At 41.2% G+C, this 27,255-nt stretch overlaps 2 protein-coding genes across 2 annotated transcripts in view; one reads left to right on the top strand and one right to left on the bottom strand.

Annotated features, from left to right (window-relative positions):
- The window catches only part of LOC141338412 (poly(rC)-binding protein 4-like), a 405,056-nt gene that overhangs the window by 116,175 nt on the left and 261,626 nt on the right, over positions 1-27,255 (top strand). The window lies entirely within an intron of this gene.
- Positions 1-27,255, bottom strand: part of dock3 (dedicator of cytokinesis 3) — a 244,681-nt gene that overhangs the window by 17,251 nt on the left and 200,175 nt on the right. Inside the window, exons 16-40 of the mRNA XM_073844512.1 lie at positions 22,137-22,261; positions 21,541-21,703; positions 21,063-21,169; positions 20,515-20,686; positions 20,312-20,409; positions 20,136-20,219; positions 19,454-19,554; positions 19,198-19,279; positions 18,221-18,391; positions 16,660-16,752; positions 15,634-15,826; positions 15,209-15,336; positions 14,968-15,114; positions 12,489-12,587; positions 12,258-12,352; positions 11,658-11,733; positions 7,845-7,945; positions 7,149-7,207; positions 6,642-6,790; positions 4,827-4,912; positions 4,674-4,700; positions 4,437-4,532; positions 3,909-3,969; positions 1,351-1,444; positions 373-521 (exon numbers count right to left, since the gene is read on the bottom strand). Coding sequence (XP_073700613.1) covers positions 373-521; positions 1,351-1,444; positions 3,909-3,969; positions 4,437-4,532; positions 4,674-4,700; positions 4,827-4,912; positions 6,642-6,790; positions 7,149-7,207; positions 7,845-7,945; positions 11,658-11,733; positions 12,258-12,352; positions 12,489-12,587; positions 14,968-15,114; positions 15,209-15,336; positions 15,634-15,826; positions 16,660-16,752; positions 18,221-18,391; positions 19,198-19,279; positions 19,454-19,554; positions 20,136-20,219; positions 20,312-20,409; positions 20,515-20,686; positions 21,063-21,169; positions 21,541-21,703; positions 22,137-22,261 — 2,756 coding nt within the window. The remainder of the gene's footprint in view (positions 1-372; positions 522-1,350; positions 1,445-3,908; positions 3,970-4,436; positions 4,533-4,673; positions 4,701-4,826; positions 4,913-6,641; positions 6,791-7,148; positions 7,208-7,844; positions 7,946-11,657; positions 11,734-12,257; positions 12,353-12,488; positions 12,588-14,967; positions 15,115-15,208; positions 15,337-15,633; positions 15,827-16,659; positions 16,753-18,220; positions 18,392-19,197; positions 19,280-19,453; positions 19,555-20,135; positions 20,220-20,311; positions 20,410-20,514; positions 20,687-21,062; positions 21,170-21,540; positions 21,704-22,136; positions 22,262-27,255) is intronic.

Genomic DNA, 27,255 nt, shown 5'->3' with positions numbered 1-27,255 from the left:
TTTTAATTAAGTGTAATAATGCCTCAGAAGGTGATATGTTTTACAGCGTTTATCAAATCGTATAAAGACTCTGTTCTTTTCATGTGAAGCGCTCATGATTTTCAGTGTCTTAGAGCAGTTCGCAGTAAGGCTGAGATTATTTACAAAAGTGAGAATGGAGTCTGTACATTATCCATTTCCTTTAAAAACATTATAGACTAATCCTGCTTTAGCAACCATAGCCGCCCACCATTTTTTCAGCCAATCTTTTGCTCCTTTCTAATGTAAGTCGAAGGAGGATCATTGTGCTTAGACAATTTTTAATTTAATTTTAAAGGAATTACTCCAAAATATGGTAAAATGCTGTTGAAACAAAGTAATATTTGTAAATACCTTTCCCTTGTTGAAGTAGTGGATGACCTTACGACAGAGGCCCTCTTTGCGATGCCATTCGCTCTGAGCAGGATAGTGCAGGAACTCTCGGAGGGGTCGTTCCTCCCAGTGGAGCAGCTCCCAGTACAGCAGGAGGGTGAACGCCGCCTCTGTGAGACACAACAGTTAAAAAAGATGAAATCTCTTGTGTAATATACTTCCTTCAGCTTAAGTGGTAGAGCATGATGCCAGCAACACAAAGGTCATGGGTTCAGTTCTCAAGAAAAAAAGTATGTGACCCTGGACCACAAAACCAGTCTTAAGTAGCATGGGAATATTTGTCGCAATAGCCAAAAATGCATTGTATGGGTCGAATTATTGATTTTTCTTTTATGCCAAAATCATTAGGATATTAAGTAAATCATGTTCCATTAAAATATTTTGTAAATTCCCTACAGTAAATATCTAAAAAATTACTTTTTAACTAGTAATATCTTTAACTAGCACCCTCAGATTCCAGATTATCAAACAGTTGTATCCTCGGCCAAATATTGTCCTATCCTAACAAACCATACATCAATGGAAAGCTTATTTATTCAACTTTCATTTGATAATGAATCTCAATATAAAAAATTTGACCCTTATGACTGGTTTTGTGGTCTAGGGTGATAAAACGTACACTTTATATGCACTATAAGGGGCCGTTTACGCAAAATGTGTATTATTTTCCTCATCGCACTGCTTTTCCATTGGTTTTAAATATATATAAATATGTAAAATGTATAAATATGTGTTCTTGTCTTTTGCAGCATCTTGTGCATTAAACCGTGTTCTAAAAACATGACACTGAGATAAAGTTTAACTTTTAAATAACGCATCTCTCAAACTCACATTGTTTTTTCATTCCAATGCCCTGCAGCTCATGTTTTTTAAATGCAAAAAGACATTTTGGGTGATTTTTAGTGTGTATATGTGAAGTAACTCTGAATAGTGTCTTACCTGTGTAGTTTTCAGCCTGCAGGTGCATGTCGCACAGCTTGTGAATATATCGGATGTACATCTCCTCCTTATTAATCTCTGACTTGTAGAAATTCTACAAAAGGAGATCATATGATCTTGAGGTTACTTTGTTTACAGTTTTTTTCAATCGCTAACAAGTGCTTACCCATACTTCAGATACTTTTTCTAAACTCTTAACACAGACTCGCACCTACAAAACACAATTGGCCAAATGGATAATTTTCTTCTCAAAAATACATTTTGTTAAATATATACTAACTCTTCATTTCAAAATAGAACACATCTTTCTCTGCACACACTAACTTTACCAAAACACTGGAAATCTGACTCAAAATGAAATTATTCTGTCAAAGAATAACACTTGTTTTCACTTCACAAGGTACATGCAGTCAATCAAAGTACACCAGGTTTCAAAATACTGGCTATTGTTGGCATTACAAAAACTGCATAGACTTTTTATGTTTCAGTTTTACAGGTATTTGCATGCAAAATATGCAATCCACCGTTTTGACACTAAATTTCTTGGTTGGGAACTGTCTGTCCACATGTACAGTAATGTTCACATTCAAAAGTATTCCAGTAAAAAGCAAATAAGTTTCTTTTTCTGTCTATAACAGGAGGTACAGTAGAAACATGGTATGGTAGAACAGAAAAAGTTTTACTGTATTGCTTACAGTGAACAAAATATCCATGAAACACACAAGAGCATTCTGAACAAAAAATAAATAAAGCCCAGATAAAAAATAAGGGGGGGGGGGGGGGGGTCTAAAAAAAGCACAAAATTACTGTATCTAATCTCTGCAATCTTGCAATGAATTGAATTGAGAATGAATTGTAAATTCCAATTCACTTCCTGGAATGGAATTGGATTAGGAATTGGAATGTCAGGAAACAGAATTGAAATCAAATAAAAATTCCAAAAAATTCCACTTGAGTTGCTAGTTTATAGTACATCAAATATTGTAAATCACATAAACAACAAACATATAAAAGAAACACAAAGTACTGTATGTTTAGTTGGTTAAGCATGATCATTTCACATGCCAAATTTCAGGAAATGATAATAATTCGATGCAATAAAAAGTGAATGAAATACATGAATGAACATGACTCATTTTTTTGTGAGTTGAGACATATATTATGTGCTAATCATATGTGACCCTGGACCACAAAACCAGTCTTAAGTCGCTGGGGTATATTTGTAGCAATAGCCAAAAATACATTGTATGGGTCAAAATTATTGATTTTTTTTTATGCCAAAAATCATTAGGAAATTAAGTAAAGATCATGTTCCATGAAGATTTTTTGTAAAATTCCTACTGTAAATATATCAAAATGTAATTTTTGATTAGTAATATGCATAGTTAAGAACCTAATTTGGAGAACTTTAAAGGTGATTTTCTCAGTATTTAGATTTTTTGCACCCTCAGATTCCAGATTTTCAAACAGTTGTATCTCGGCCAAATATTGTCCTATCCTAACAAACCATATATCAATAGAAAGCTTATTTATTGAGCTTTCATATGATGTATACATCTCAGTTTTGTAAAATTTAACCTTATGACTGGTTTTGTGGTCCAGGGTCACATATATTGAATGTATAGTACATCCAGAAACTTATCATCACTGTCATTCAATTATTAATTCATAATGTACAGTTCTCATTTTTATTTACTTGCATTTGATCAACTCTATTTCATACATTACTTGGTATTTGTAAAGCATCATAAATAAAGTTAAAATGTATGTATCTAAATGCAATCACACATAGATGCTCAGAAACAGCAATAAATGGAATTCAGTGGAATTTCCCTGAATTGAATTCCACTTCCTGTAATTCCAATTCAATTCCAATTCTGTTTCCTGTAATTGTTGTTGAATTCCAATTCCATTTCCTTCTTTGAATTGGAATTGTTGAGTTCATTCCTGAATTAACCCCAACCCTGTTTCCAAAACATCACTCCTCAAAGTCCTCATTTTACTGTATAAGTGTAAATGTAATAGAAAAAATTACTGCCTCTGAGTCTAAGCCAGACTGGAATCTGCTGTGGTTGGCCCTAATTTACCCAACATAAATCAGCTGTGTGTCAATTATTCAATTGTTTGTTTATTATCAGCTGAGATATATTTTTGATATTGAAATTGTTTTTGAACTGATATCATTGCAGAAGCAGAGGTTTTTATACTGTATCTAAGGTTTGGAATATTGTTTTTGCTATTGCGGGATGTTGTGTGTTAACATTCGTAAATACTACAAAAACAATCCATCATTTTGTTGGGAGGTATAGCTTGTCTGTTAAGAAAATGTAACCATTGTGGAAATGTGTTCACTGACTGCATATTGGGTGAAAACGACATGAAATGTGTAAATGGTATGGCCACAAAAGACCGATGCTGTGCTAATTGTGTTTAGAGTTTTGAAAATGTGACAACTGTTTGGACAAACGCTTGTTAGCGACTGAAAAAAACTGTAATTGCAAAAATGCAACATTGCATATATTAGGCTGACAGAGAACTGAAATAATGGTAAGACTCACCAGCAAATTGACAGTGCAACCAATCTTCTTGTTTTCGGTCTCATCACCTTTCATACAATCTCTGCCGACACAAGAAACAGGAAGTCTCATTAGATATGTAGCAAGATGCCAAGCCCACTGACCATATATGGGCCATATGATGCATTTGCACACAAGAAAAATAAAAGAACTTGTTAAAATTCATAGTTCGATTGGAAACTGGCTGGTTTCTGCACAATTTACAAAGAGATTTTTACACAACTTCTACTCTGTTAATTGTTTTTGGTAATTGAAATTAAGAAAGTAATTCATACATGATGCATTCATTGATACATTAAAGTTACTAAAAATAAAATAAAATAAAATAAATAGAAAAGACAAAAATAGGTAATTCAAAATATTAATAAGCACTATCCCAAATCACAGATGTAAATGCAGACATCAAACAGACGTCTCCATGATATATGTGTGCTATCAGGGATGAAAATATATAAATAATGCTAAAATTACACACGCACTTATCCACAGACACTAGAATAAGAGTTTTACCTGTAGTCCAGCAGTCGCTCCATGAGACGCGTGACGGATGTGACGAAAGAGACGCCTGTCTCCCTCCAGGTCTCCTGCTCGATCTTCTCCAGCAGACTAGACATGAATGGCACACATTTATATAGAATTACTGAATGGCATTTAATGGACTGAAGGTAAAAGATTGTAAAAAGGCTTGTAATGGAAGATCCGATTTAGTGGCATCTGATAGGTTGAACAGGGTTAGTTTCCTCTTACCTGGGGTACGGCCCAAACAGTTGAGTTCTAATAATCCCGCAGCACAAGGCAAATCAGAGACACTCAGGTTATAACAAGAGCACTAAAACAGCTGGAGGTGTAGCTGTCTGTGTCAGGTAGAGGAAATGTGTGTGCGCGTGTTTGTGTACTTACAGCAAACTGAAGAGTTCTCTGTAATTCTCATCTCCTTTGCCTTCAGACACCAGACTGTCCAGTTTGTCTATCAGTTCTGCCTCCACCTGCAGCGTAAACATGAGCTGAATTATGTGCTTATAATAAAACAGTAACAAAAGTATTATGCTTTTGGAAACAACATTATTTTTTTACATTTGGTGACACCCAAATAGCCAAGCAATGTTACTTTTTCCAGAAATGATAATAATACACAAACATACAGTGCCAATGCGAAAGTTTTCATACCCCTTCAATTTATTCACGTTTTGTTATGTTGCTTATGGTAAACTGTTTTAAATTACGTTTTTTCCACATCAATCTACACTCCATGCACCATAATGACAAAGCAAAAACAGAATTGTCACAACTTCATACATTTATTACAAATAAAAAACTGAAATAAGTACATTGCATAACTATTCATACCCTTAACTCAGTACTTAGCTGAAGCACCTTTACAGCCTCAAGTCTTTTTGGGTATGATGCAACAAGATTTGCACATCAGCATTTGGCAATTATCTTCCATTCTTCTCACCTCTTCACCTCTCAAGCTCTGTCAGCTTGGATGGGGTCTGGCAGACACTTTCAGGTTTCTCCATAAATGTTTGATTGGGTTCAATCCCAACCTCTGGCTGGGCCACTCAAGGACATTCACAGAGTTGTCTATATGCCCAGGTTCTGAATTCTCTGGACTGGGTTTTCATTAAGGCTATTTCTATATTTTGGTGCATTGAGCTTTTCTTCTACTCTGACGAGTCCCTCAGTCCCTGCCACTGAAAAACCAGCCCCACAGTATAAGGCTGCTACCACCACACTTAACTTTTGGGATTGTTCTCTGCAGGTGATGAGCAGTTACTGGTTTTCTTTAAACATGATGCTTGGAATTGAGGTTCAGCAGACCACAGAATCTGGTTTCTCACAGTCTGAGGGTCCTTTAGGTGCTTTTTTGCAACTTCCAAGTGGGTTTTCATGTATCTTCACTGATCGGTGTGGCAGAGATGTTTTCCTTCTGTTTGTTTCTCCCAACTGCATATATGATCATGGAGCTCAACTAGAGTGACCATCAGGTTCCTGGTCAACACTCTAACCAAGGTCTCCATCAATTGCTCAGTTTGGCCAGCTCTAGGAAGAGTTGTGGTTGTTTCAAACTTCTTCCATTAAGGGTAATAGAGACTACATGCTTCTGTGAACCTTCAATGCAGCAGATTTTCTTCTTTGGCTTGATGCAATCTTGTGTTTGTTTGTTTTTTTTAACTCAGGATTGTTTTTGTTTTTTTTGCTTTGATATGCATTTTCAGCTGTTAGACCTTTTATTGAGATGTGTGTGCCCTAAACTATTGAAATTAATTTGCCAAAGGTTAACTTCACTCAAAGTGTAGTAACATCTACAAGCAATATGAATGTTCCTGAGCTAAATTTCAACTGCCCCAGATAAGGGTATGAATGCAATTAAATCGTTTAAGCTTTTTATTTTTAATAAATGTTTAAAACCTGTTTTTGCTTTGCCATTATGGTGTATGGAGTGTAGATTGATGTGGGGAAAAAATTAATTTAAAGCAGTTTAACATCAACGTAACAAAATGTGAAAAAAAATGAAGGGGTATGAATACTTTCGCAAAGGCACTGCACATACATAGTTTATTGTAAGGGACATCATAAATGAAATATAATTACATTTAGAGTGAAAATAAATCATAAACATGTACTTTTGTTTTTCTGGAACATAATTCAGGTTAATAGAAACAGAAAAAATAGCCAAGAAAAGACAGAAAAGCAGAAGCAAGTATAATGGACCTGTTTGAAGTTGCCGTTCTTTCTCTGTTCCCAGTCCATCATATCGTGGAAGATGGGGATCATTATATTTCGGACCTCATTTTGCGGTACAAGCGTCACACCCAAAAATGGGCCAATCATTCCAGGTATGAAGTGGATCTTATTCTCACCTGCAGCCAAACCAAGCAAATCGTGATTATTTGATCTTCATTGTTCAAGCCTGAAGCCTGGGGTTATTTAACAAAGTGAGTGAGCTTTATATAACAGGAAGAATCTGAAACCTGTTATTTTTAATAATGTTAATAATGAAAAACCCTCTGACATAAAAAATGTCCAAAGTTGCAGCAACACCTTATGGTGGTTACAAAGTAAATTCTGCAGTGCAGTGTCTTCTTCCACCTCTAGAGGTCAGTACTGCTTTTCTAGAGGAATGTTTGTGTTTGTATTTCTGTCTGTGCGTGTGCAGAGAAATGCAGGAAAAGAGAATGAAACAGAGTCGGAAGACAGAGAGAGAATCAAAACACTCACCCAAATTCTGCCACATGCTAAACAGCTCATAAGCCATCATGACCCTCATATCACCATACCTGCAAAGACAACGAAAACACACAAAAACTCTTCTAAACCTGTAACAAGAATCTAAGATGACAAACAAACATTTATTAAACATACTAGACTCAGAAGAACAGCTACACGCTGCGCTGAAGATTACAGACATAAAGGGAGAAGCAGAGAGATGAATCGACCCTCCTAACAAACTCACAGGGTGATCATCTATCTTGCATTCCGTAGAGCAGTCTTGCATGTATTTCTGCTTCTAAGGCTTTTTTGTGTATACGTGTTAGACCAATAGCTAAAGGAACAGGTATCTATTAACCATGAGATGCAGATCTAATGGATAACAACAAAAGGAGGGAGCACTAGCCAGGAAAAACGGAATACAAAGAGATGTCGCATGTACTCTGAATGGATTTAAAATGGATTAGCCCTTGCTACAATACTCTAGTTATTATTTGTTTCATATTTAAAGGAGTATCTGGGTTAAATACAACTTAAGCTCTGCTGACAGCATTTGTGACATGACATTTGTGAAGTAATTTGGATTGCTGTCCCTTGGTTCCTTGCAAAATGCATTTACAATGAAAGCCTGTGGAGGAAAAACATTACAATCTACATGCATTTAGAAACAATGACAGTGTGTGAATGAGCAGGTTGAAATCTTACTTGTCAAAGACCTTCTTCCGCTTGGCTGGTGTCAGAGTCTCCAGCTGTAGACTGGGCTGGTTGATAAACAACACTGCCAGACTGAAGTACGAATTCCACACCTGATGGAAAGGAAACACAATTATTTAGTGATGCTACTGAGACTTTATGTGCCACATTTATTTTTAAAAATTTGAAGGAGCATTAATGTAATTCATGCTGCTAATAGCATTACTATGTATATATAAAACCCGACTGATTATTTGTGGGTGTGTCTTAGTTCAAGCCCCTCCCCTTCTGGAAAGGAAACCACGCCTCCAAATTATTTTCCATATCAAACTATTCTGAACTCTTTTTTTAACACTAAAGGTAAGGTCACATTTACTGGTGCTCCAAACACTTTTATTGACAAAATCCAGTAATTTCATACACCCTTGAAATTTCACCACACCTCAAAGGAGAAATTCACTTCTAGAACAAAAAAAAAAAAAAAAAAAAAAAAAAAATACAGATAATTTACTCACCCCCTTGTCATCCAAGATGTTCTTGTCTTTCTTTCTTCAGTCGTAAAGAAATTATGTTTTTTTAAGGAAAACATTTCGGGATTTCTCTCTACATAGTGGACTTTCTTGGCTGGGATCATTTAGAGCAGTGGTTCTCAATCCTGGTCCTGGGGGACCCCTGCTCTACACATTTTGCATGTCTCCCTTATTTAACACACCTGATTGAGATCATCACCTCATGAGGAGAGAGATCCATGAACTGAACTAATAAGCTAATGATCTCAGTCAGGTGTGTTAAATAAGGGAGACATGCAAAATGTGCAGAGCAGGGGTCCCCCAGGACCAGGATTGAGAACCACTGATTTAGAGCCCTTTGAAGCCCTTTGCATTTCATACGTTCAAATTTGTGGGCACCATAGAAGACCACTATATGGAGAGAAATCCTGAAATTTCTTTACAGCTGAAGAAAAAAATAGATAAACATTTTGGATGACAAGGAGATGAGTAAATTATCTGTAATTTTTTGTTCTGAAAGTGAACTTCTCCTTTAAGGATGGCCAACTGATATTTCAATATTCATAGAGTTATGTTGATTGAGTTTTAGCACGGCATCTGTGGTCAAACCAAACTGATCCACCTGTAAAAATTAAGTACCTTAACCGGATCAGATTGGATTCTGGAGTTAAACTGCTCTACATTGTTCTATGCTGTCTCTTTTCCAGGGTATATCCAGTGAGCCCACACTAATAGGCATAGATATACACAAATTATTTGGTGTGTTCGACTTGAAGCGGTGCTGTGCAGACATATAGGTATGACATCAAAGTACCGCGAGAGCTATAGGGAGCAGGCACTACGTAAGCTTTTGAATCGCTCTCGCAGTACTTTGATGTCGTATACCGATAGTTCTGCGCAGCGCTGCCAAAAATGTAACTTATACAAAGATGTGCATTCCTATTACTTATGAATGGGAGAAAGTGCAACACACAATATGGTGGAATAGTCCCACCTTCTCAATAAAAGAGCTAATCGCTAATCTGTAAAGTCTTGCATTACTGCAGCTGCCATTACAAGGTCTGGTTGCTATAAACAGTTAGTGTTCTGAGATGTGTGCACCATTTGAACACACCTATTGATTCTTGGGTGGGCATGACTTCTAGAAAGGAAGACCCACCAATTATTTTCCATATTGTTTGAACACTAATGGTGAGCTCACATTTACTGTTGCTCTGCACATTTTTGTTGACCAGCAATTCCAGCAATTAGGAATCCACAGAATCGGGAACGTTGCAAAAGATCTTTCACATGCAGATTTCACAGCGGGTTCAGTTGGCCATGTGACTTTGCTGTGTTGACCAACATATATCTGCTTGGTTTCAAAGTGTTTTCTGTGCGAGCTGTGCTTCATACAGTCGTGGCCAGAAGTTTTGAGAATTACATAAATATTGGAAATTGGAAAAGTTGCTGCTTAAGTTTTTAGAATGGCAATTTGCATACACTCCAGAATGTTAGGAAGAGTGATCAGATGAATTGCATAGTCCTTCTTTGCCATGAAAATTTTCTTAATCCCGAAAAAAACTTTCCACTGCATTGTTAAGAAGGCTTCAGGGCGTCCAAGAAAGTCAAGTAAGCGCCAGGATCGTCTCCTAAAGAGGATTCAGCTGCGGGATCGGAGTGCCACCTGTGCAGAACTTGCTCAGGAATGGCAGCAGGCAGGTGTGAGCGCATCTGCACGCACAGTGAGGCCAAGACTTTTGGAAGATGTCCTGGTGTCAAGAAGGGCAGCAAAGAAGCCACGTCTGTACATCTACACCAAGGACTGCTGAGGACTGAGGCAAAGTCATATTCTCCGATGAAGCCTCTTTCCGATTGTTTGGGGCATCTGGAAAAAGGCTTGTCCGGAGAAGAAAAGGTGAGCGCTACCATCAGTCCTGTGTCATGCCAAAAGTAAAGCATCCTGAGACCATTCATGTGTGGGGTTGCTTCTTATCCAAGGGAGAGGGCTCACTCACAATTTTGCCCAAAAACACAGCCATGAATAACGAATGGCACCAAAACACCCTCCAACAGCAACTTCTTCCAACAATCCAACAACAGTTTGGTGAAGAACAATACATTTTCCAGCACGATGGAGCACCGTGCCATAAGGCAAAAGTGATAACTAAGTGGCTCGGGGACCAAAACATTGACATTTTGGGTCCACGGTCTGGAAACTCCCCAGATCTTAATCCCATTGAGAACTTGTGGTCAATCCTCAAGAGGCGGGTGGACAAACAAAACCCCACTAATTCTGACAAACTCCAAGAAGTGATAATGAAAGAATAGGTTGCTATCAGTCAGGATTTGGCCCAGAAGTTGATTGAGAGCATGCCCAGTCGAATTGCAGAGGTCCTGAAAAAGAAGGGCCAACACTGCAAATACTGACTCTTTGCATAAATGTCATGTAGTTGTCGATAAAAGCCTTTGAAACGTATGAAGTGCTTGTAATTATATTTCAGTACATCACAGAAACAACTGAAACAAAGATCTAAAAGCAGTTGAGCAGCAAACTTTGTGAAAACTAATATTTGTGTCATTCTCAAAACTTTTGGCCACGTCTGTACATCTACACCAAGGATGGGCAACTTTAGTCCTGTTGGGCCACTGTCCTGCAAAGTTTAGCTTTAACTCAAACACACCTGCCTGTAGCTTTCTAGTGATCTTGAAGACATCGATTAGCTTGTTCAAATGTGCTTAATTAGCGTTGGAGCTAAACTCTGCAGGACAATGGCCCTCCAGGACCGAAGTTGCCCATCTCTGATCATCTACATTATGGACCTCCTTTTGCCTGCAAAATTTAGCTGAAATATCAATTGTCAATGTCAACTGATATTAGTTATGATTTGCTAAATAAGTTTTGCATGGCTTCACTTGTCAAACTGATCTATCAGTGTCTATTAACAACCTTAACCAGTTAAGAATGTATTCCGTATTTAAGCTGCTCCACAGTGGCCTACATTTTTTGTTGTTGTTGTTACTTTCAGGGGACATCCAGTGAAAGCCCCCACTGGAAGACAGGGCCATGTTTTTCTCTCAAAGATAACCTTCATTAATAATTCAGTAGATCTGAACTTTTCAGAGCCAGTCTCCCTGGTTAGTGGCACCATCTGTCTTGATCAGGGAGGAGAGCTTCATTAGAGTGGATTAGACAGAACCAAGAGTGTCCAACAGCAGGACACAATAAAGGCCCACATCAAGCATGTTTGTCTACATGTGGAATGTGATATTCACAAAAGGGATGTGTGTGGGTTTGTAAATTGTGGTCATTGCTGTGTTCATCACAATCACACACCTTAAAATCAAAGTCAGCATCCGTAAAGCTTTTGTGGAGAGCAGGCGACAGATACTGAGTTGTGCTCACAATGATACTGCAAGAAAGAAAAGGGATAATTAGAAAAACATCACAAGATAGAAAGAAAAAAAAATCAACAGTATAAATATACACTACTTTTTTAAGTTTTAAAAGAAGTCTCTTACGTGCACCAAGACTGCACTTATTTGTTAAAAAAATACAGTAAAAACCATAATATTGTGAAATATTATTACAATTTATAATAAGCATTTTCTATTTGATTATATTGTAAAATGTAATTTATTTTTGTGATCAAAGCTAAATTTTCAGTGTCACATGACCCTTCAGAAATCATTTACATATGCTGATTTGCTGCTCAAGAAAGATTTATTATTATTAGCAATGCTAAAACCAGTTGTTCTGCTTTTCATTACTGTGAAAATTGTGATTTATTTTCAAGATTCTCTGATGAACAGTCATTTTCATGCATACATGCTGAATAAAAATATTACTTTCTTTAAAATAATTAAAACCAAGTACTTTTGACCCCAGACTTTTAAAAAGTCTGAAAAGGGGGAAAAAAAACTGATCGATTCTCACTTGCTGGTCAGCAGTCGCATGACATTCCAATCACGTGGGAATATACTGAGCTTCATCAGGTTTCTGAACACACAGAAAATCTTCAGCAAGAACTCCTGCAAGAGATAGTATTGTATAAATTGGGTTAGAAGAAAGCATTCTCACATTTAATAATGTGAGTAAAACTTCCCCTTTAAGCAATAATATAAATGATTTAGGTACTTGATTTCTGAAATTTATGAGATGGTTCACCTTTAGCTCCTCTTTGCTTTGGAAGTTGTCCATTAGGTGTTGAAAGTGAATGTCGGACATTTGACGCAGGAGGGACAACAAGCAGGACACGTACTCCCCCTGCCAATCAGAAAGTGGGCAAGTCCTTGTGAGCCAATCAATCTGTTCATTTGGCAATCAAACAGCCAATCAAACACATCCAAAGGGAGCGGGGAGCAAAATGAATGAGAGACGTAAAGACACTGTGGGATGAATTCACTAAACAGTTGTGGCACTTGGTTTCTGCCTCAGACGACGCGCCACAGACCGCCTACAGTCTGTTCACTAAAACCAAACTGCTAGAACTGGCTGAAATCACCAGTTCTAATCTCGCTTTACACAACTTTTTAAATCAGATGATAAAATTCACTTGTTGGGTCAGGCGATTTCTTTCTGTCCAAGTGGGCAGTTCTTGGCCAGAGCAAACTTCAATGTAGACTAGACTTTGTGTTGTAAGTCAAAAGTCTGGCTATGTGAGACTAGAGCACGCTCTAGTCTCACATAGCCAGACTTTTGACTTACAAAATACTGACGTATTTCAGCACAAAACTCTTTGTCTGATTCACCAACCACCCACAATCCAATTAAAGCAGGCACAATATGTGTATTTATATTAGGTCATGTCGTTATTCTTTGGCCAAGCATTCCCGTAAATGCCATGTAAATGACGCTCTTCGTAGAATACGACAGACGCTTTTTACCTGACACAATTAACATTAGTATCAGCCACAGAATATTAAATAAATTTTAGCAATTGTGGCAGCAGTAGTTCATCAAACAATGAACAAATGATTTGGGCATGGATCCAGATGCAAAATTTATTCCTACACTTTTTCTGCATTTTAAAGACCCACGTGCTACAACTACTCAGGCAATGTTTGCAAATATGTAAGGCTATCAAAGGGTACAGTTTATTCCTAATAAATTATTCGGTCTGTCTGATTAGACCTTGCTTTATTTTAACTACATTTAGAGACATGATATTAGTTTCAGCTGGGTTTGTTTATGAGCTATCTATGATGAATACATCAAAAATTAAACATTAAAAGCAAGCAAAAGTATATCGAAGGATGCAAAACTACATACCAAAGTACAGATCAGAGCATGTTTGTGTTCTAGTAGTTTACTGTTGATTTTAGTTTTCCAAGCAGGTGTTACAACAGACTAAACATAAGAGATGTAAGACAAACATGCATGGGTGAGTCTCACGAAACCTGTCAGGAAAGATCAGGATGATAAAGACACTTTGCATTTATATTTTGCAAAAAGAAATATTATGAAAGTAATGGCTCTAAACAGAGGCTTTATTTTCTTTTGTCCTTGAAATATGTATTTTATGCAGTTTTCATGAAATTCACCCCCATGAAAACATACTGTATTATGTGTGAGTGAGTGAGTGAGTGAGTGAGTGTAAGAGACATAATAAAAATAGACATGAACGTGACAGAGAGAGAGAGAGAGAGAGAGAGAGAGAGAGAGAGAGAGAGAGAGAGAGAGAGAGAGAGAGAGAGAGAGAGAGAGAGAGAGAGAGGAATAGAGAGAGCAACAGTGATATTACTTTTAAGTTACAGTAAATGTCCCATTTTCAAATATATGCGGTTGAGGTCAAAAGTTTACATCCCCCTTTCAGAAACGGCAAAATGTAAATTATTTTACCAAAATAAGTGGGATCATACAAAATGTTATTGTTTATTTAGTACTGACCTGAATAAGATATTGCTAAAATATGTTAACAATTTATAAAAATGACCCCGTTTACATCTCCTTGATTCTTAATACTGTGTTGTTACCTGAATGTTCTACAGTTGTTGTTGTTTTTTTTTGTTGTTGTTTAGTGATAGTTGTTCATGAGTCTCTTGTTTGTTTCATCTTTTCACACTGAGGAAAACTGGGGGACTCATAAGGAACTATTACAGAAGGTTCAAACGTTTGCTGATGCTCCAGAAGGAAAAACGATGCATTAATAGCTGGGGGTGAAAACTTTTAAACATGGAATGGAATGGATTTGTGTACATTTTTCTTATTTTGCCTAAATATAATATATATATTTTTTCATTTAGTACTGCCCTTCAGAGGCTACAGAAGATAGTTACATGTTTCAACATGTATGATCTCTCTTATTTTGGTAAAATAATTAATATTTTGCAGATGTAAACCTTTGACCTCAACACAACCTTTAACACATTTGGTATGATTAATGTTGGAGCTTGTGGTGGATCTATTTTTTTAAAATTCAATGTTATCATTAAAAATAAATCTCTCTGAAGAAAATTAATGTGATATTTCTTCCAGGACCTGACTGTTGCACTCTATAGGCAGAAAAAAAGAAGATTTTCAGAAAGATGCTGGGAAAGAAACAAGATGAAGAAAATATCTCAGTAGGGATGCTGCCAAGCAGGTGGAGGAGAAGAAGGATGTAGGGAAGGAAAGAAGTAGAATATCAGATTTGTTAGTTACTAACAGTGATCTCAGCCGTGCACTGTGGACAGCGCTGCCCTCTTACCGCCTCCTGAGACTGAGATTTACTCATGATGGCCAACAGCGTCTGCAACAACACATCCAACAAACTCTCCACCATCATCTCTACCTCCTCCTGCACAGAGCTCTCCTGCAGACAGGAAACAAGGAGCATTAACTCCTCAACCAAAGTTATCAATGGGATGCTCAAAGTTTTGATGACATGCACATTGACTGCAGTGTACCAGTGAGCTGCTCTTAATAATGGAAAAAATACTGCTCAGGATTCCTGAGCAGATCAGAAGCTCCTTCTGTTGGCGCAGATGCAGATGAATGTGATGGAGAACAACAGGAAGGAGAATTCTCCTTGATTCTGTGGAAAGAGACATAAGCAATTCACCTGATTAGACATTTACGCTGTCATAAATCATGCAAAAACTGTACCTTTAGGATACAACAACTTGTCACTGGGGCAGTACCCCTAAAAGGGAAAACTTTGTACCTTATCTAAGCATAAAAGGTGCATATTAGTACTTTAGAGTAGTAATATGTGCCCTTAAGGTCCTATTAGGGATAAATGAGAGTACTTTGAGAGTACTGACCCAGTGACAGAAGGTACAAAAGGTACAATTTTGCACATTAGAGAGTGAAACAATTCTTTAAGAAACACCTGGGAAGGAGAAAAGCCTGCTATCCACGGTCCGAGCAATGGACTGCAGCTTGACCACATCCATGGACTGACCGATGTGGACCGTGCTAGGCATGCTACCCAGAGTTCCCCTCACAAACTCTGCCACTTCCTGAACTGTGAACATCTGGAGAAGCTCGTCGAAAATTGCCGGGAAAGAGTTTAGTAGGGCAGCCTGAAAAGATGGGAAGAGCAGACCAGAGAAAAAAATGGTTAGCATTTGCAATTTGGTCAACATTGGTGTTCCCCTTCAGATAAAACAAGATGTGAAGGGCCTGTTGGCCAAAGATGGGATGTACATCACCCACACAGCAAGAGATTAAGTAACACTGTGGCTTCATCAGCACCTCATGGTTACTTGGTAGATTAGAGCTAGACAAGCTGATTTGAGATCATCTCCTGGGGACCCACTGTCCTGCAGAGTTTAGTCGAAACTCCAATCAAACACACCTAAACCAACTAAGCAAGATCTTTGGGTCACTTGACAATCACAGGCAGGTGAGTTGGAGTAGGCTGGACAAAACATTGCAGGATATTGCATCTCCAGGAGCAGGGTTGAAGACCTGTATATTGTCAAGGTCATAGTCTAAAACCAATTCTAAGGTCTATTGCATATCTTGCTTCTAAGGACTTCTCTTCCCAACTTTGCTCAACAGCCCAATGGTACAATCCATTGCAGGCAAGGTGATCTCTGGTTCCCGGTTCAACGCCACTGTAGAGGTGAAAAATGGGTTGTTTGGAAGGACTCAACATTGTGCATGAGAAGATTTGGTGCCAAACACAGCAATCAAAACCAAGAAACACACCAAAGAACCCAGTGGAAGATGCATTAGAAGCATTTGTTGGTGTTGGTCAGTTTGTTTGGGTTGTTGGTTCATGGGGTCTGGTGTTCTGAAAGGGTACTGAGTGGTTGCATGTGACGGCAGATGTTTTGGGCTTTGGCATTGGGTTGTGAGGGAGTCTCCGTTCCATTACTGTGGGGCAATTCAACAAGCTGCATCTACTTACAGACAGCGGAGAGGGCCGTGGGGCATTGCAGCTCAACGGCTGCAAGCAGTTGCCCTGGTTGGTAGTGGCTTGTCCTGTAGTTGGCTGGGGACCCTAGGGGGCACAGTGAGGTTGGGCAGGATTGGGTCAAGATACAGGGCAGGGATGGGAAAAGTCCACAAAGGTACAATATGGGACAATTGAGGAAAATATTAAGTTAGCCAAAAAACAAAAATTGCATTTGTGCAAGAATGTTGGGTAGGATGACTGTACTGTGTCCAAAAACGGATTCATTCAAGTATACCCATGCATGTTTTTCAAGGTACCTAGTGGTTCCAGAACTAAATGATACTCTGCTGGAGGCATAAATGATAAAATATGCTGGTGGCAGAATAATTCATGTGAAAGAAGCTTTGTGAAGGAGTTAAAACATAACCTAATGAAGATGTACCATGAACATAATCCAGAAATTTCACATTTTAAACACGAATAGAGGCAGAAATGTCACATTTTCCTGTACAAACACTACGTATAACTAATCAAAGTGGCATATAATGAAATACATCATTCTGCAAACCCCAAACCTTTACACCAGGAGTGCCCAAACTCGGTCCTGAAGGGCCGATGTCCTGCAGAGTTTAGCTCCAACTTGCCTCAACACACCTGCCAGGAAGTTTCTAGCATGCCTAGTAAGAGCTTGATTAGCTGGTTTAGGTGTGCCTGACTGGGGTTGGAGCTAAACTCTACAGGACACATTGTTTGTGCTGAGGAACAGAATTGCAAGCCTTACTGAGGGGAACTATTACTTGGTGAACAATAAAACATATCAAGGGATCAGAATATTGTAGTAACTTGGGGGAGATGAGAGTTAGTTTGACTCAGAACACCTCAGAAACCACATGCAGCAGCAATGCCCTAACAACCACCCACAAGAGCGACAAGTACCATTCACACCATCTTCAGACAATGTAAAAATCTAGTGACTAATGATACTAAAGCATCTCAAGAACTTGTTTAGCGGCTCGCTGTGCCTTCGTGCCTAACTTTAGAAATTTCACATCTACTTCACTGAGTAAATAATCTTAAGCGAGGAGATATCTTTGCTTAAACATACTCCTGAAGCCTTCAGGAAAAACCTTGTTTTCCTCGCAACTCGCTCTATATGAGAAATTATTTCACAGGGTTTTTCTTGAGATGGGGCTGTCTAAACAGGTTAGACGTACTTACTTCTTTAGGGCAGAGATAGACAGATGCATCAATCTCATAGAAGACTAAACAAACCTGGGCCTCAAGAAAACAGCTTTGAACTTGGGTCAACAATGGTGGATTTGAAGATCAGCAACTCGTTACAACAGAACCTTTCATTTTCAAACCCCCTTGATCTTTTGTTTTCTCTGCTTAATTGTGTAATTAAATAGCTGTTAGGTATAAATTAATAAATCATTAAAACAAAAGTGCACAACAATATGACATTCACCTGTTAGTTCATGTTATGCAATTTTGTTCTTTTAGGTAGTATCTCTTCACAAATGTAAATGTTTATAAACATGAAATGTGGACATTTCTTGAGTTTATATCTGACCTGGGTGAAAATGAGCGTTTCAGAGCTGCGGCTGTCCAGACTGAGCACAAAACGGATGGATTGGAAAAGCTCCTGGATGCTGGCCCGAAATTGGTCCTCTTCCATCCCACAGGTTGCCCGGGAGTAGAGGATCCGTGACTGGACGATGAATTTAAACAGGTACTCAAGAGCCTGGAGGAAGATGTACAGTTTTACATGATTTACAACATGTGTACAACATGTGCACCCTGAAAATATCTGCAGATGTCCATTTATGCTATACAATTACTTTAAAACACTTAAAGTACAATCGATACGGACAATCCCAGTGCTTGTAATGAAGAAAGTTTAAAATTTTAAAACCATTTTCACATTGTATCACTATGGGAAATTTGTACTTGGATGCTAATGAAACTGAATACTTAAATCTTTTTTTTTCTTCATAAAATTTGATTCAAAGCAATGAGTTTGAAATATTATAATGATGAAACAAATCGTTTTGCACAGTTTGCATCCTCTGTTCATAAGCCAATTTCAAAAGCTAAGATAAAAGGTTTTACTTCAAAATACACAAGTACAATTAAAAGTTGAAACTTTTCTTATTTTCACTCAAGTATGTGTTTGGCTTAGATACTTTTGAAAATTATGATGCAGCACCCACACTTTAACTTAATTGTAATTTCTCTGTAGTTTTACACTGCTTGACATTTTAATATGAGGGTACTGTCAGCACCAAAATGAATCACCAATCAAACCAGCAATGGCAACACATCTTAGCAACAACAACAAAAAAATTAGCTTGAGCTAGTTATTTGTAAAGGTTCTTTGAGGACTGCACTGAAACATCTTATGTAAATGTATTATTTGTTGAAGTTGCTGTTAAAGCTGAATCATTGTTTACTTGACAGTGGCCACCATATGATTTCAAGTGATTTTTTTCTCTTGACTTCTGTTTGTGTGGTTATACAGCACACTTGGTGACATCAAGGTGATCTTACCCTCATTGCTTCCTGGATGTGATCCTGTCGAACAACTTCTGCTGATCGGTCCATATACCACTTCAGACAGCGAATCAACTCTCTGAATATGAAATTAAACATGTAGTTTATACCATATCCATACCATAAAAATGGTGTAGAAACAGTTATCACTCAAAAAATCCGAGTTAATTTCACAATTGCAAAAAGAGTTATTATAAAGAAACAGCAAGTAACACATTGAATCAAATGTGAAATTTGAAGTACTACGACTTACTTATATGCCAGTGCTCCAGCAAAATGCTTCTGGATGTAGGTGTCCATCACAGGCCGGAAGTGATAGAACTTACTGTCCCGGAGCAGATTGATGATGAACACCTGGACAGAGATGGAAAGCAGAGGTTAGAGGTTCCTAAACAGGTATAAAGGTCTAATCTTGGATGGCCTGAAGGTGAGTACATTTTCAGGAAAGTTTCATTTTTGGGCGAACTATTCTTTTACAATAAATAAAAATGAATATCAATGCAAGTAGAATGCATCCCTGTAGGTTCCCTATTCTCTACACAGAAACATGACAGATGTATTCAGGCCAAGAGGGGCTAGAACATCTTGACTCTTTTCACAGGAGTACAAGAAGCTAAAGGCTCTCTGGAGACGCCACTATCAAGCAGCTGTGAAGGCCTAATAATGCCTGGATCCACGCCAGCTGAAATCTTCCATTTTTCAAAACAGACACACACACACACACACACACACACACACACACACACACAGCATGGGCACTCATGAAAGAGATAAATTGCATACATTTAGAAGTGTTCACACACGCAAACACACAGTACATGTGGGTATGAGTCTTTTGATGAATGGAAATCGGACACGTTATTACAGCAGTGAATTATTAACGTTAGTTAAGCTATGGCGTAGTCTTAGAAATGTCATTTGTTAAAGTTTCTAACCAGTGACTGAAACACCAGGGGTCCGTATTTGTCTGTGTTGTCATCCAGAATGGAGAACAGCGTGTCGAGGATGTCTTGAAGAAACTGGAGAAAAAAAGAGGAAACGGTTGTAAATAACATTAAGCGGACATTAAAATCTGTTATTTTTAAAGACAAAAACAAGCCAGAGCTCTCACTTTGACTATTTCTTCCCCACAGACGTGCCGCAATCGCCCCAAAATGTCCATTACGCGGTCTGGATGCGCTTTCCACTTCAACAAAGCCAGTAGATCGACTTCACAACACAAACACAACAAGAAAGTGTTTTTACTTTGAGATGTAGAAGCAACAGCTGATGCATGGAGGGGAAAATGAATATTGCACAGTGCTAGTGAGCTACCATTCTGTGTTAGTTTGGTGGAAGAAAGCTGAGTGGATATCCAGATTGTTTCCTTAGTGCTTCGCTGGAATATGAGGCTGGACGGGATGTTCGGGCAGCCGTTGAAGTCGTCTTTACAGCAGGGCAGCCCCAGGTACAGCGCGTGGTTACTGAAGGTGGTGTTTTCATCACACTGATCCACATACATAAGAGAGTTTTACGAAGTAAACAGGATTATTTTTGCTTATTAAAACTGAAACAATTAAAACATTAAATAAAGCCAAAAAAACATGTAACCACAAATTAACCATGGTTTTGCTACACTAACCATACTTTAACCAAGGTATTTTTAGTAAAACTGCAGTTATGCAAATGGTAATCAATGCACCAAAAAACAAAATCTGCTAAATGCATAAATGCTAATGTTTTCATTATTTTAATTCATATCATGTATTCTTTTGTACAAAAAAAGTACTAAAAAAAGTAGAATATCAAGTCTTACGGAATTTCTCATTTACAGTAAATACACATAATTTATGATGTGTTTAACATAACAATGTCTGCCTCACCTTGTAGACGTAAAGCTCATGGCTCTCATCTGACAGTGTGGTGCCGTCTTCCCTCATAAGTGGGGTGAAGGCAAAGCCAAAAAGCTTCTTTTCTCCTTTGTCCTTTGCTGAACCATAGAAGAAAGAAAGAAAGAACAAGTTGGAATATTGTCCAAAATGCTTAGGTTTTAAATGCCAGTAATTAAAATTCATTAAAATGTTGGTGACAAATATTATCAAGTCAATTAACAAATAGCTTGATTTTTGAATATGTCAAGTGTTGAATGAAGCATTTATCCCAACAGATTGGGCCAACTAACAAAATATTCTCATCTATGATTTTGTAAAGACATTCACATTTAGGCACAATTTATATTTATATTAGTTGATTAATTTCAGTCATTTAAGCATAAGCCATTAGATCAAAATATCAAGTGAAATTTTGTAAATTTTAGTAAAATGTGTGTAAAATTGTACCAGCAGTGTACAAAGTCCTTACTTGAACAGTGTCTGAACTCAAAGCGCAGATGGGACCCACGGAAGCGGTCGATGGGGATTGGCAGTTTGATGACCTCACTCCAGCGCGGACTGTTGTTGTGGTAGAGGACGAAAGAGCGGTACTCGCTGATGTTGTGTTCTCCAGAGCCCAGACTAATGCACTCCTGATAAAAGATAGAAGAAATGGAAACGGTTTGCTTTTATGTGGCTTTATAGTGTGCATCAAAGTTTGCGACACCAACATTTATGATGGGCTTATGTAAAATACATCAGAAACTCATTTACTCCCCCAAACTGACTTCAATTTTGTCTGGACTAAATGATTCACCATATGAGCTACAGATCACTGATATGTTTTTCAAAGGGATAGCTTATCCAAAAAATGAGAACTCTGTCATTATTTACTCCCTTGCGTCATTCCAACCCGTAGTTTTTGCTTTTGTGAATTCTGTGTGATTTTTATTTCAATAAGCATGCAGCACAATTCCATAAAAGTGCTCCTTTTATACAAGGTTTGGAAAAACATGAGGGTGAGTAACTGAAGATAGAATTTATATTTTTGACAAACTATTGCTTTATTAAAGTAGTTTGACGTACTTTGAGGATCTCGCCGTCAGCGTAGAGTACATACATGGTGACCTCAATGTTCTTCTGAACACTCTTGCCTCCTCTCTCAAAGTCTCCTCTCTCCAGCGTGAGGTAGAGGTCATTGCGTATGTCACCTGAAGATAAACACACACGCGCACACACACACACACACACACACACACACACATTTAGTAATACGAGTATTTTCCGTTTTGGCTTGGAAATACTGTACTTGCTAAAATACATTGTCATTCTGTTTTATTGTGAAGGATTATTGCAAAGAAAACGTCTCAGGTTACGCATGTAACCCTAGTTCCCTGAGGGAACGAGACGCCGCGTCAGGAACGCTATGGGGAACGCCATTGGTGGGCAGCACTCTGAATCATGTCTACAACCAATGAATGACGGGAGTGACGTCACAGGCGCGGTGACGTCAGCGACCGGGAAGTATAAAGCGCGTGCGTTTGAAGCCTGCGGCAGCTCTTTTAGGAATGAAGCGAGCGCCGCAGGGTGCGGGAATTATGGTCTGAGACGCGGCGTCTCGTTCCCTCAGGGAACTAGGGTTACATACGTAACCTGAGACGTTCCCTTCCGGGAACTCGAGCCGCGTCAGGAACGCTATGGGGAACGAGACTACCAACGCCCCCATAATTTCCAAGCCCTGCGCAGTGTCTGCTCAACCAGGGTGGAAAAGAAAGAGCCCTTGTCTAGCATGCCGCGGACAAGAAGGCCCTGTAGTCCTCGGCCCTCGGGCACACGAGGAATGGTAGTCTTCCTCTGTGTGGTCGCCAGCCAGAGCGAGAGGTACTCCTCGGCCCTCAGGCACACGAGGAGTCTTAGTCCTTTGTCTGGGAGTAGCCAGAACAAGAGGGACCACAATGACCACTGTCTAGCATTCCGCGGACAGATGGTGAAGGAAGTCCTCGGTCCTCAGACCCACGAGGACAGTGCACTCGACCATCAACAGTGCTCCCCGGCCCTCGGGCTCACAGGGAGAAGGTAGTCCTTTGTCTGGGGCTCTGCCAGAACAAGAGGGACTCAAGAGCTCGGCCTGGAACTGCGGCAGGACGCGAGGGAATAAGCCATTGTCTAGCATTACGCGGACAAGAGGGCCCTGTGATCCCCGGCCCTCGGGCTCACGGGGAGACAGTAAGGGCCTCCGCCTGGTAGCCAGCCAGCGCAAGAGGCACTCCTCGGCCCTCAGGCACACGAGGAGTCTTAGTCCTTGGTCTGGGAAAGGCCAGAACCAGAGGGACCGAAATACACTCGGTCTGGTAGCTTCTTGCGCCAGAACACGAGGGGGAATAAGCCATTGTCTAGCATTCCGCGGACAAGAGGGCTGTATGGTTCTCGGCTCTCAGGCACATGGGAACAAGTGGACCTCTGCCTGGTTCGCCAGCCAGTGCGAGAGGTACTCCTCGGCCCTCGGGCTCATGAGGAGTCTTAGTCCTTTGTCTGGGGTTCTGCCAGAACAAGAGGGATCGAAAGCTCGGCCTGGTATTCCTGCCAGGACACGAGTAGAATAAGCCATTGTCTAGTATTCCACGGACAAGAGGGCTGTAAAATCCTCGGCCCTCAGGCGCACAAGGATAGCAGTGGGCCTCTGCCTGGTTGCCCAGCCAGCGCAAGAGGCACTCCTCGGCCCTCAGGCAGACGAGGAGTCTTAGTCCTTGGTCTGGGGAAGGCCAGAACCAGAGGGACCGAAATACACTCGGTCTGGTAGCTTCTTGCGCCAGAACACGAGGAGAACTAAGCCATTGTCTAGCATTCCGCGGACAAGAGGGCTGTATGGTTCTCGGCCCTCGGGCACACGAGAACAAAGTAGGGCAGTCTGATCCTCGCCCTCGGGCCCACGAGGATGCAGGGACACTCCTCGGCCCTCAGGCACACGAGGAGTGTCGTGGCGAAGAACGACTTCTCTTCTTTCCGCAGAAAGAATGCGCCTTGAGAAGTCTCCTCCTGGCTAGGGAGGTGGCTGACTCTCTTGGACCTAGACTCGCTAAGTCGAGAGGACAGCGGAGCCTGGAGCGGCTCTGAGGTCGAGTTCATAGAATCTGACGTAATGTCAGAGGCGAGGACCAACCCGCAGCACTGCAGATGTCCTGGTTCTAAGGACACCTGCCATCAGAGCTTTTTAGAGGCAGACAGCCTCAGTAGGAGTGAGTCTTGACTCCCCATGGAGCTGGGAGACCAGAGGACTTGGAAGTAGTAGAAATGGCATCCGTGATCCATCTACTGATAGCTCTGTTCATGTCACATGCTTTCTTTTATGGCCGTATGTGCCCAGTGCTCACACTGGACAGATATACTTCCCATTGGTCGCACTCCACGAGTGGAGGTAATAGAGGCTTGAGACCCCTCGGGGTCTCAACCTGAGTGCTCCACCGAGGAAACCATACCGACGAGCCACCACAAGGGGCGTGGTAGGCCAGTAAGCCGCCACGAACACCCTCAGGGTGGAGTGAGCTGGTTTTGTGGACAGGTGAGTTTGCAGGGACTCTAGTACTGTACCAACGGGCAGTAACTAGGTCTAGACGGTGTTCGTAACACCCTGAAGCAAACCGGTTCCACTTAAGGTTTCCTCGTAGAGGGAGCTCTGGATTGGAGCAGGGTCTCAACAACCTCGGTTGAGAGACCAGAATCTATGAGTTGCGCCCCCCCAGGGGCCATACCCATAACTTTCCACCTCTCCGTGTGGGGGTAGCAGATCGCGCCCCCAGCCTGAGAGGGGAGGTCCAAGACCCATGCTCGGACTAGCCGTACCCGCGTGCTCTTTCCAGAACTCCTGGCGCAGAGCGATTGGGAAAATATGCACAGATGAAGCCTCGGCCACGTCTGTACTATGGCGTCCAGTCCGGGCGGACCTGGAGGCACTAAGGAGAACCAGAGAGAACATTGCGATATCTGTCGAGTCGCCAGAGGTCCCACTGAGTCTGGATAAGAATTCTCCATGCTTCATTACTTCCTGATGAAGCATTGATTTCCCGACCGTGGAGGAAAACGCATGACCAAGGGGACCCTACCCACTAACAGACCTTTGTGGTGGAGTGGGTTAGCCCCGCGGATGGTGAGACTGCAGAGACTCCAGTACTGTACCAAACGGGCAGTGAACTGGGTCAAACTGGTGTTGGTACACCATGCAGTAGACCACTTCCTCTTAGGTCATAGGGGTTCCTCATAGAGGGAGCTCTGGAGTGAGGGATGGTCTCAGGAACATTGGTTGAGAGACTGGCCTCTATGAGATGTGCCCCCTCAGGGGTCACACTTATTCCAGTACTCCCGGGAGCAGAGCGATCGGGGAAGGGCGTACAGACGAAGCCTCGGCCACGTCTGTACCATAGCATCCAGTCCCGCAGGAGCTGGAGGCACTAGAGAGTACCAGAGGGGACCTTGCGATATCTCTCGAGTCGCAAAGAGGTCCACCTGAGCCTGGCCAAACACTCTCCAGATCTGCTTCACCACCTCTGGGTGAAGCATCCATTCCCCGGGCCTCAGCCCCTGCCTCAACAGGACGTCTGCTCCCAGTTCAGATGTCCAAGAATATGGACTGCTCTCAGGGATAGAAGTTTTCCTTGGGACCACAGGAGGATCCGGTACGCCAGCTTGTACAAGGGGCGTGAGCGGAGACCTCCTTGATGGTTTATGTAATAAACCACTGCAGTGTTGTCTGTATGGACCAGCACGTAACGGTTTCTCAGGTCTGGAAGGAAACACTTCAGGGCCTGGAGTGTCTAGGCAATTTATGCCAGGAGAGATGATGATCGCTCCGCAGGCCTTGGGTTGAGCGGCCACTCATGACCGCCCCCCATCCGGTGAGGGAGGCGTCTGTCGCTAGCGAGACGCGGCGACAGGGAGCCCCCAATACCGGACCCTGAGAGAGGAACCAGGGTTTCTTCCACATGGCCAAGGCACGTAGGCAGCGCCGTGTGACCTTGATCTTGCGGAACGGGTTTCCCCTCGGGGAGAACCCCCTGGTCCTGAGCCACCACTGTAGTGGCCTCATGTGCAGCAGTCCAAAAGGTATTACGTTGGAAGCGGCTGCCATAAGACCTAACAGTACTTGGAACTGTTTGACAGTGAGTGACTGGCCTAGCTTGACCGCATTTACTGCAGTAAGTATGGAATCGATCCGAGCAGGAGACCTTCGTGCCTGCATCGTGGTCGAATCCCACACCACGCCTTCTTGGCGTTGAGTCTCAGCCCCAACTCTTTCATGTGAGCGAGAACAGCATCTCGATGTTGAACCGCCAACTGCTCCGGACTGGCTAGGATCAGCCAGTAGTTGAGTATGCGGATGCCCTGGAGTCGCAAAGGAGCCAGCGCAGCATCCACACACTTCGTGGAAGTGCGGGGTGAGAGAGCTAGGCCGAAAGGAAGTACTCTGTATTGGTAAGCTTCGCCCCTGAAAGCGAACCTGAGAAACTTCCTGTGTTGAAGAAGGATGGAGCCGTGAAAATATGCATCTTTTAGATCTATCGTGACAAACCCGTCCTCGGACCTGATTTGTGACACGACCTGCTTGACTGTAAGCATTCTGAACTTCAGTTTTCTGACTGAGCAGTTTAGAAGCCTGAGATCTAAGATGGGCCGAAGCCCCCCATCCTTCTTCGGAACAATGAAGTGCCGGGTGTAGAACCCGGATTCCCTGTCTTGTGGAGGGACCACCTCGATGGCCTCCTTCCTCAGAAGAGTTTCCACTTCCTGCTCCATTACCAGATCCTGCTCGGGCTTTACTAGAGTTGGAAATACCCCGCTGAAAGGCGGTGGCTAGGCGCCGAACTGAATGGAGTAGTCTTTCTCTGCAGGACCCGCATAGAAATATTCGGCAGTAGTTTCCACGCTGCCAGAAAGTTTACTAGGGGAACCGGCCTCTCGAGACTGGTTTCTGGATTTATCTGAGGAACCAATTCGGAGACCTGTAACAGTGAACTGGCAGGATGCTCCTGAACTAGCTCCTCTGAAGACCCCCGCGGGGGTTGCGAACTCTCCAGGGCCGCTACGTTTCCGGGCGGAACAGCTAGAGAATGGTGTTCGCGGGAGACTGCCGCGCCCTGTAACACTGGCAGGGTTAGCTGACAGATCTCCTGAGGGCCCGAGAAGGCTTGACAATGCAAGCCCCCTCGAGAGG

Source organism: Garra rufa, chromosome 7 (assembly GCF_049309525.1).
Source record: "Garra rufa chromosome 7, GarRuf1.0, whole genome shotgun sequence".
Taxonomy (NCBI): Eukaryota; Metazoa; Chordata; class Actinopteri; order Cypriniformes; family Cyprinidae; genus Garra; species Garra rufa.
This window is presented reverse-complemented; position numbering and strand designations above follow the sequence as displayed.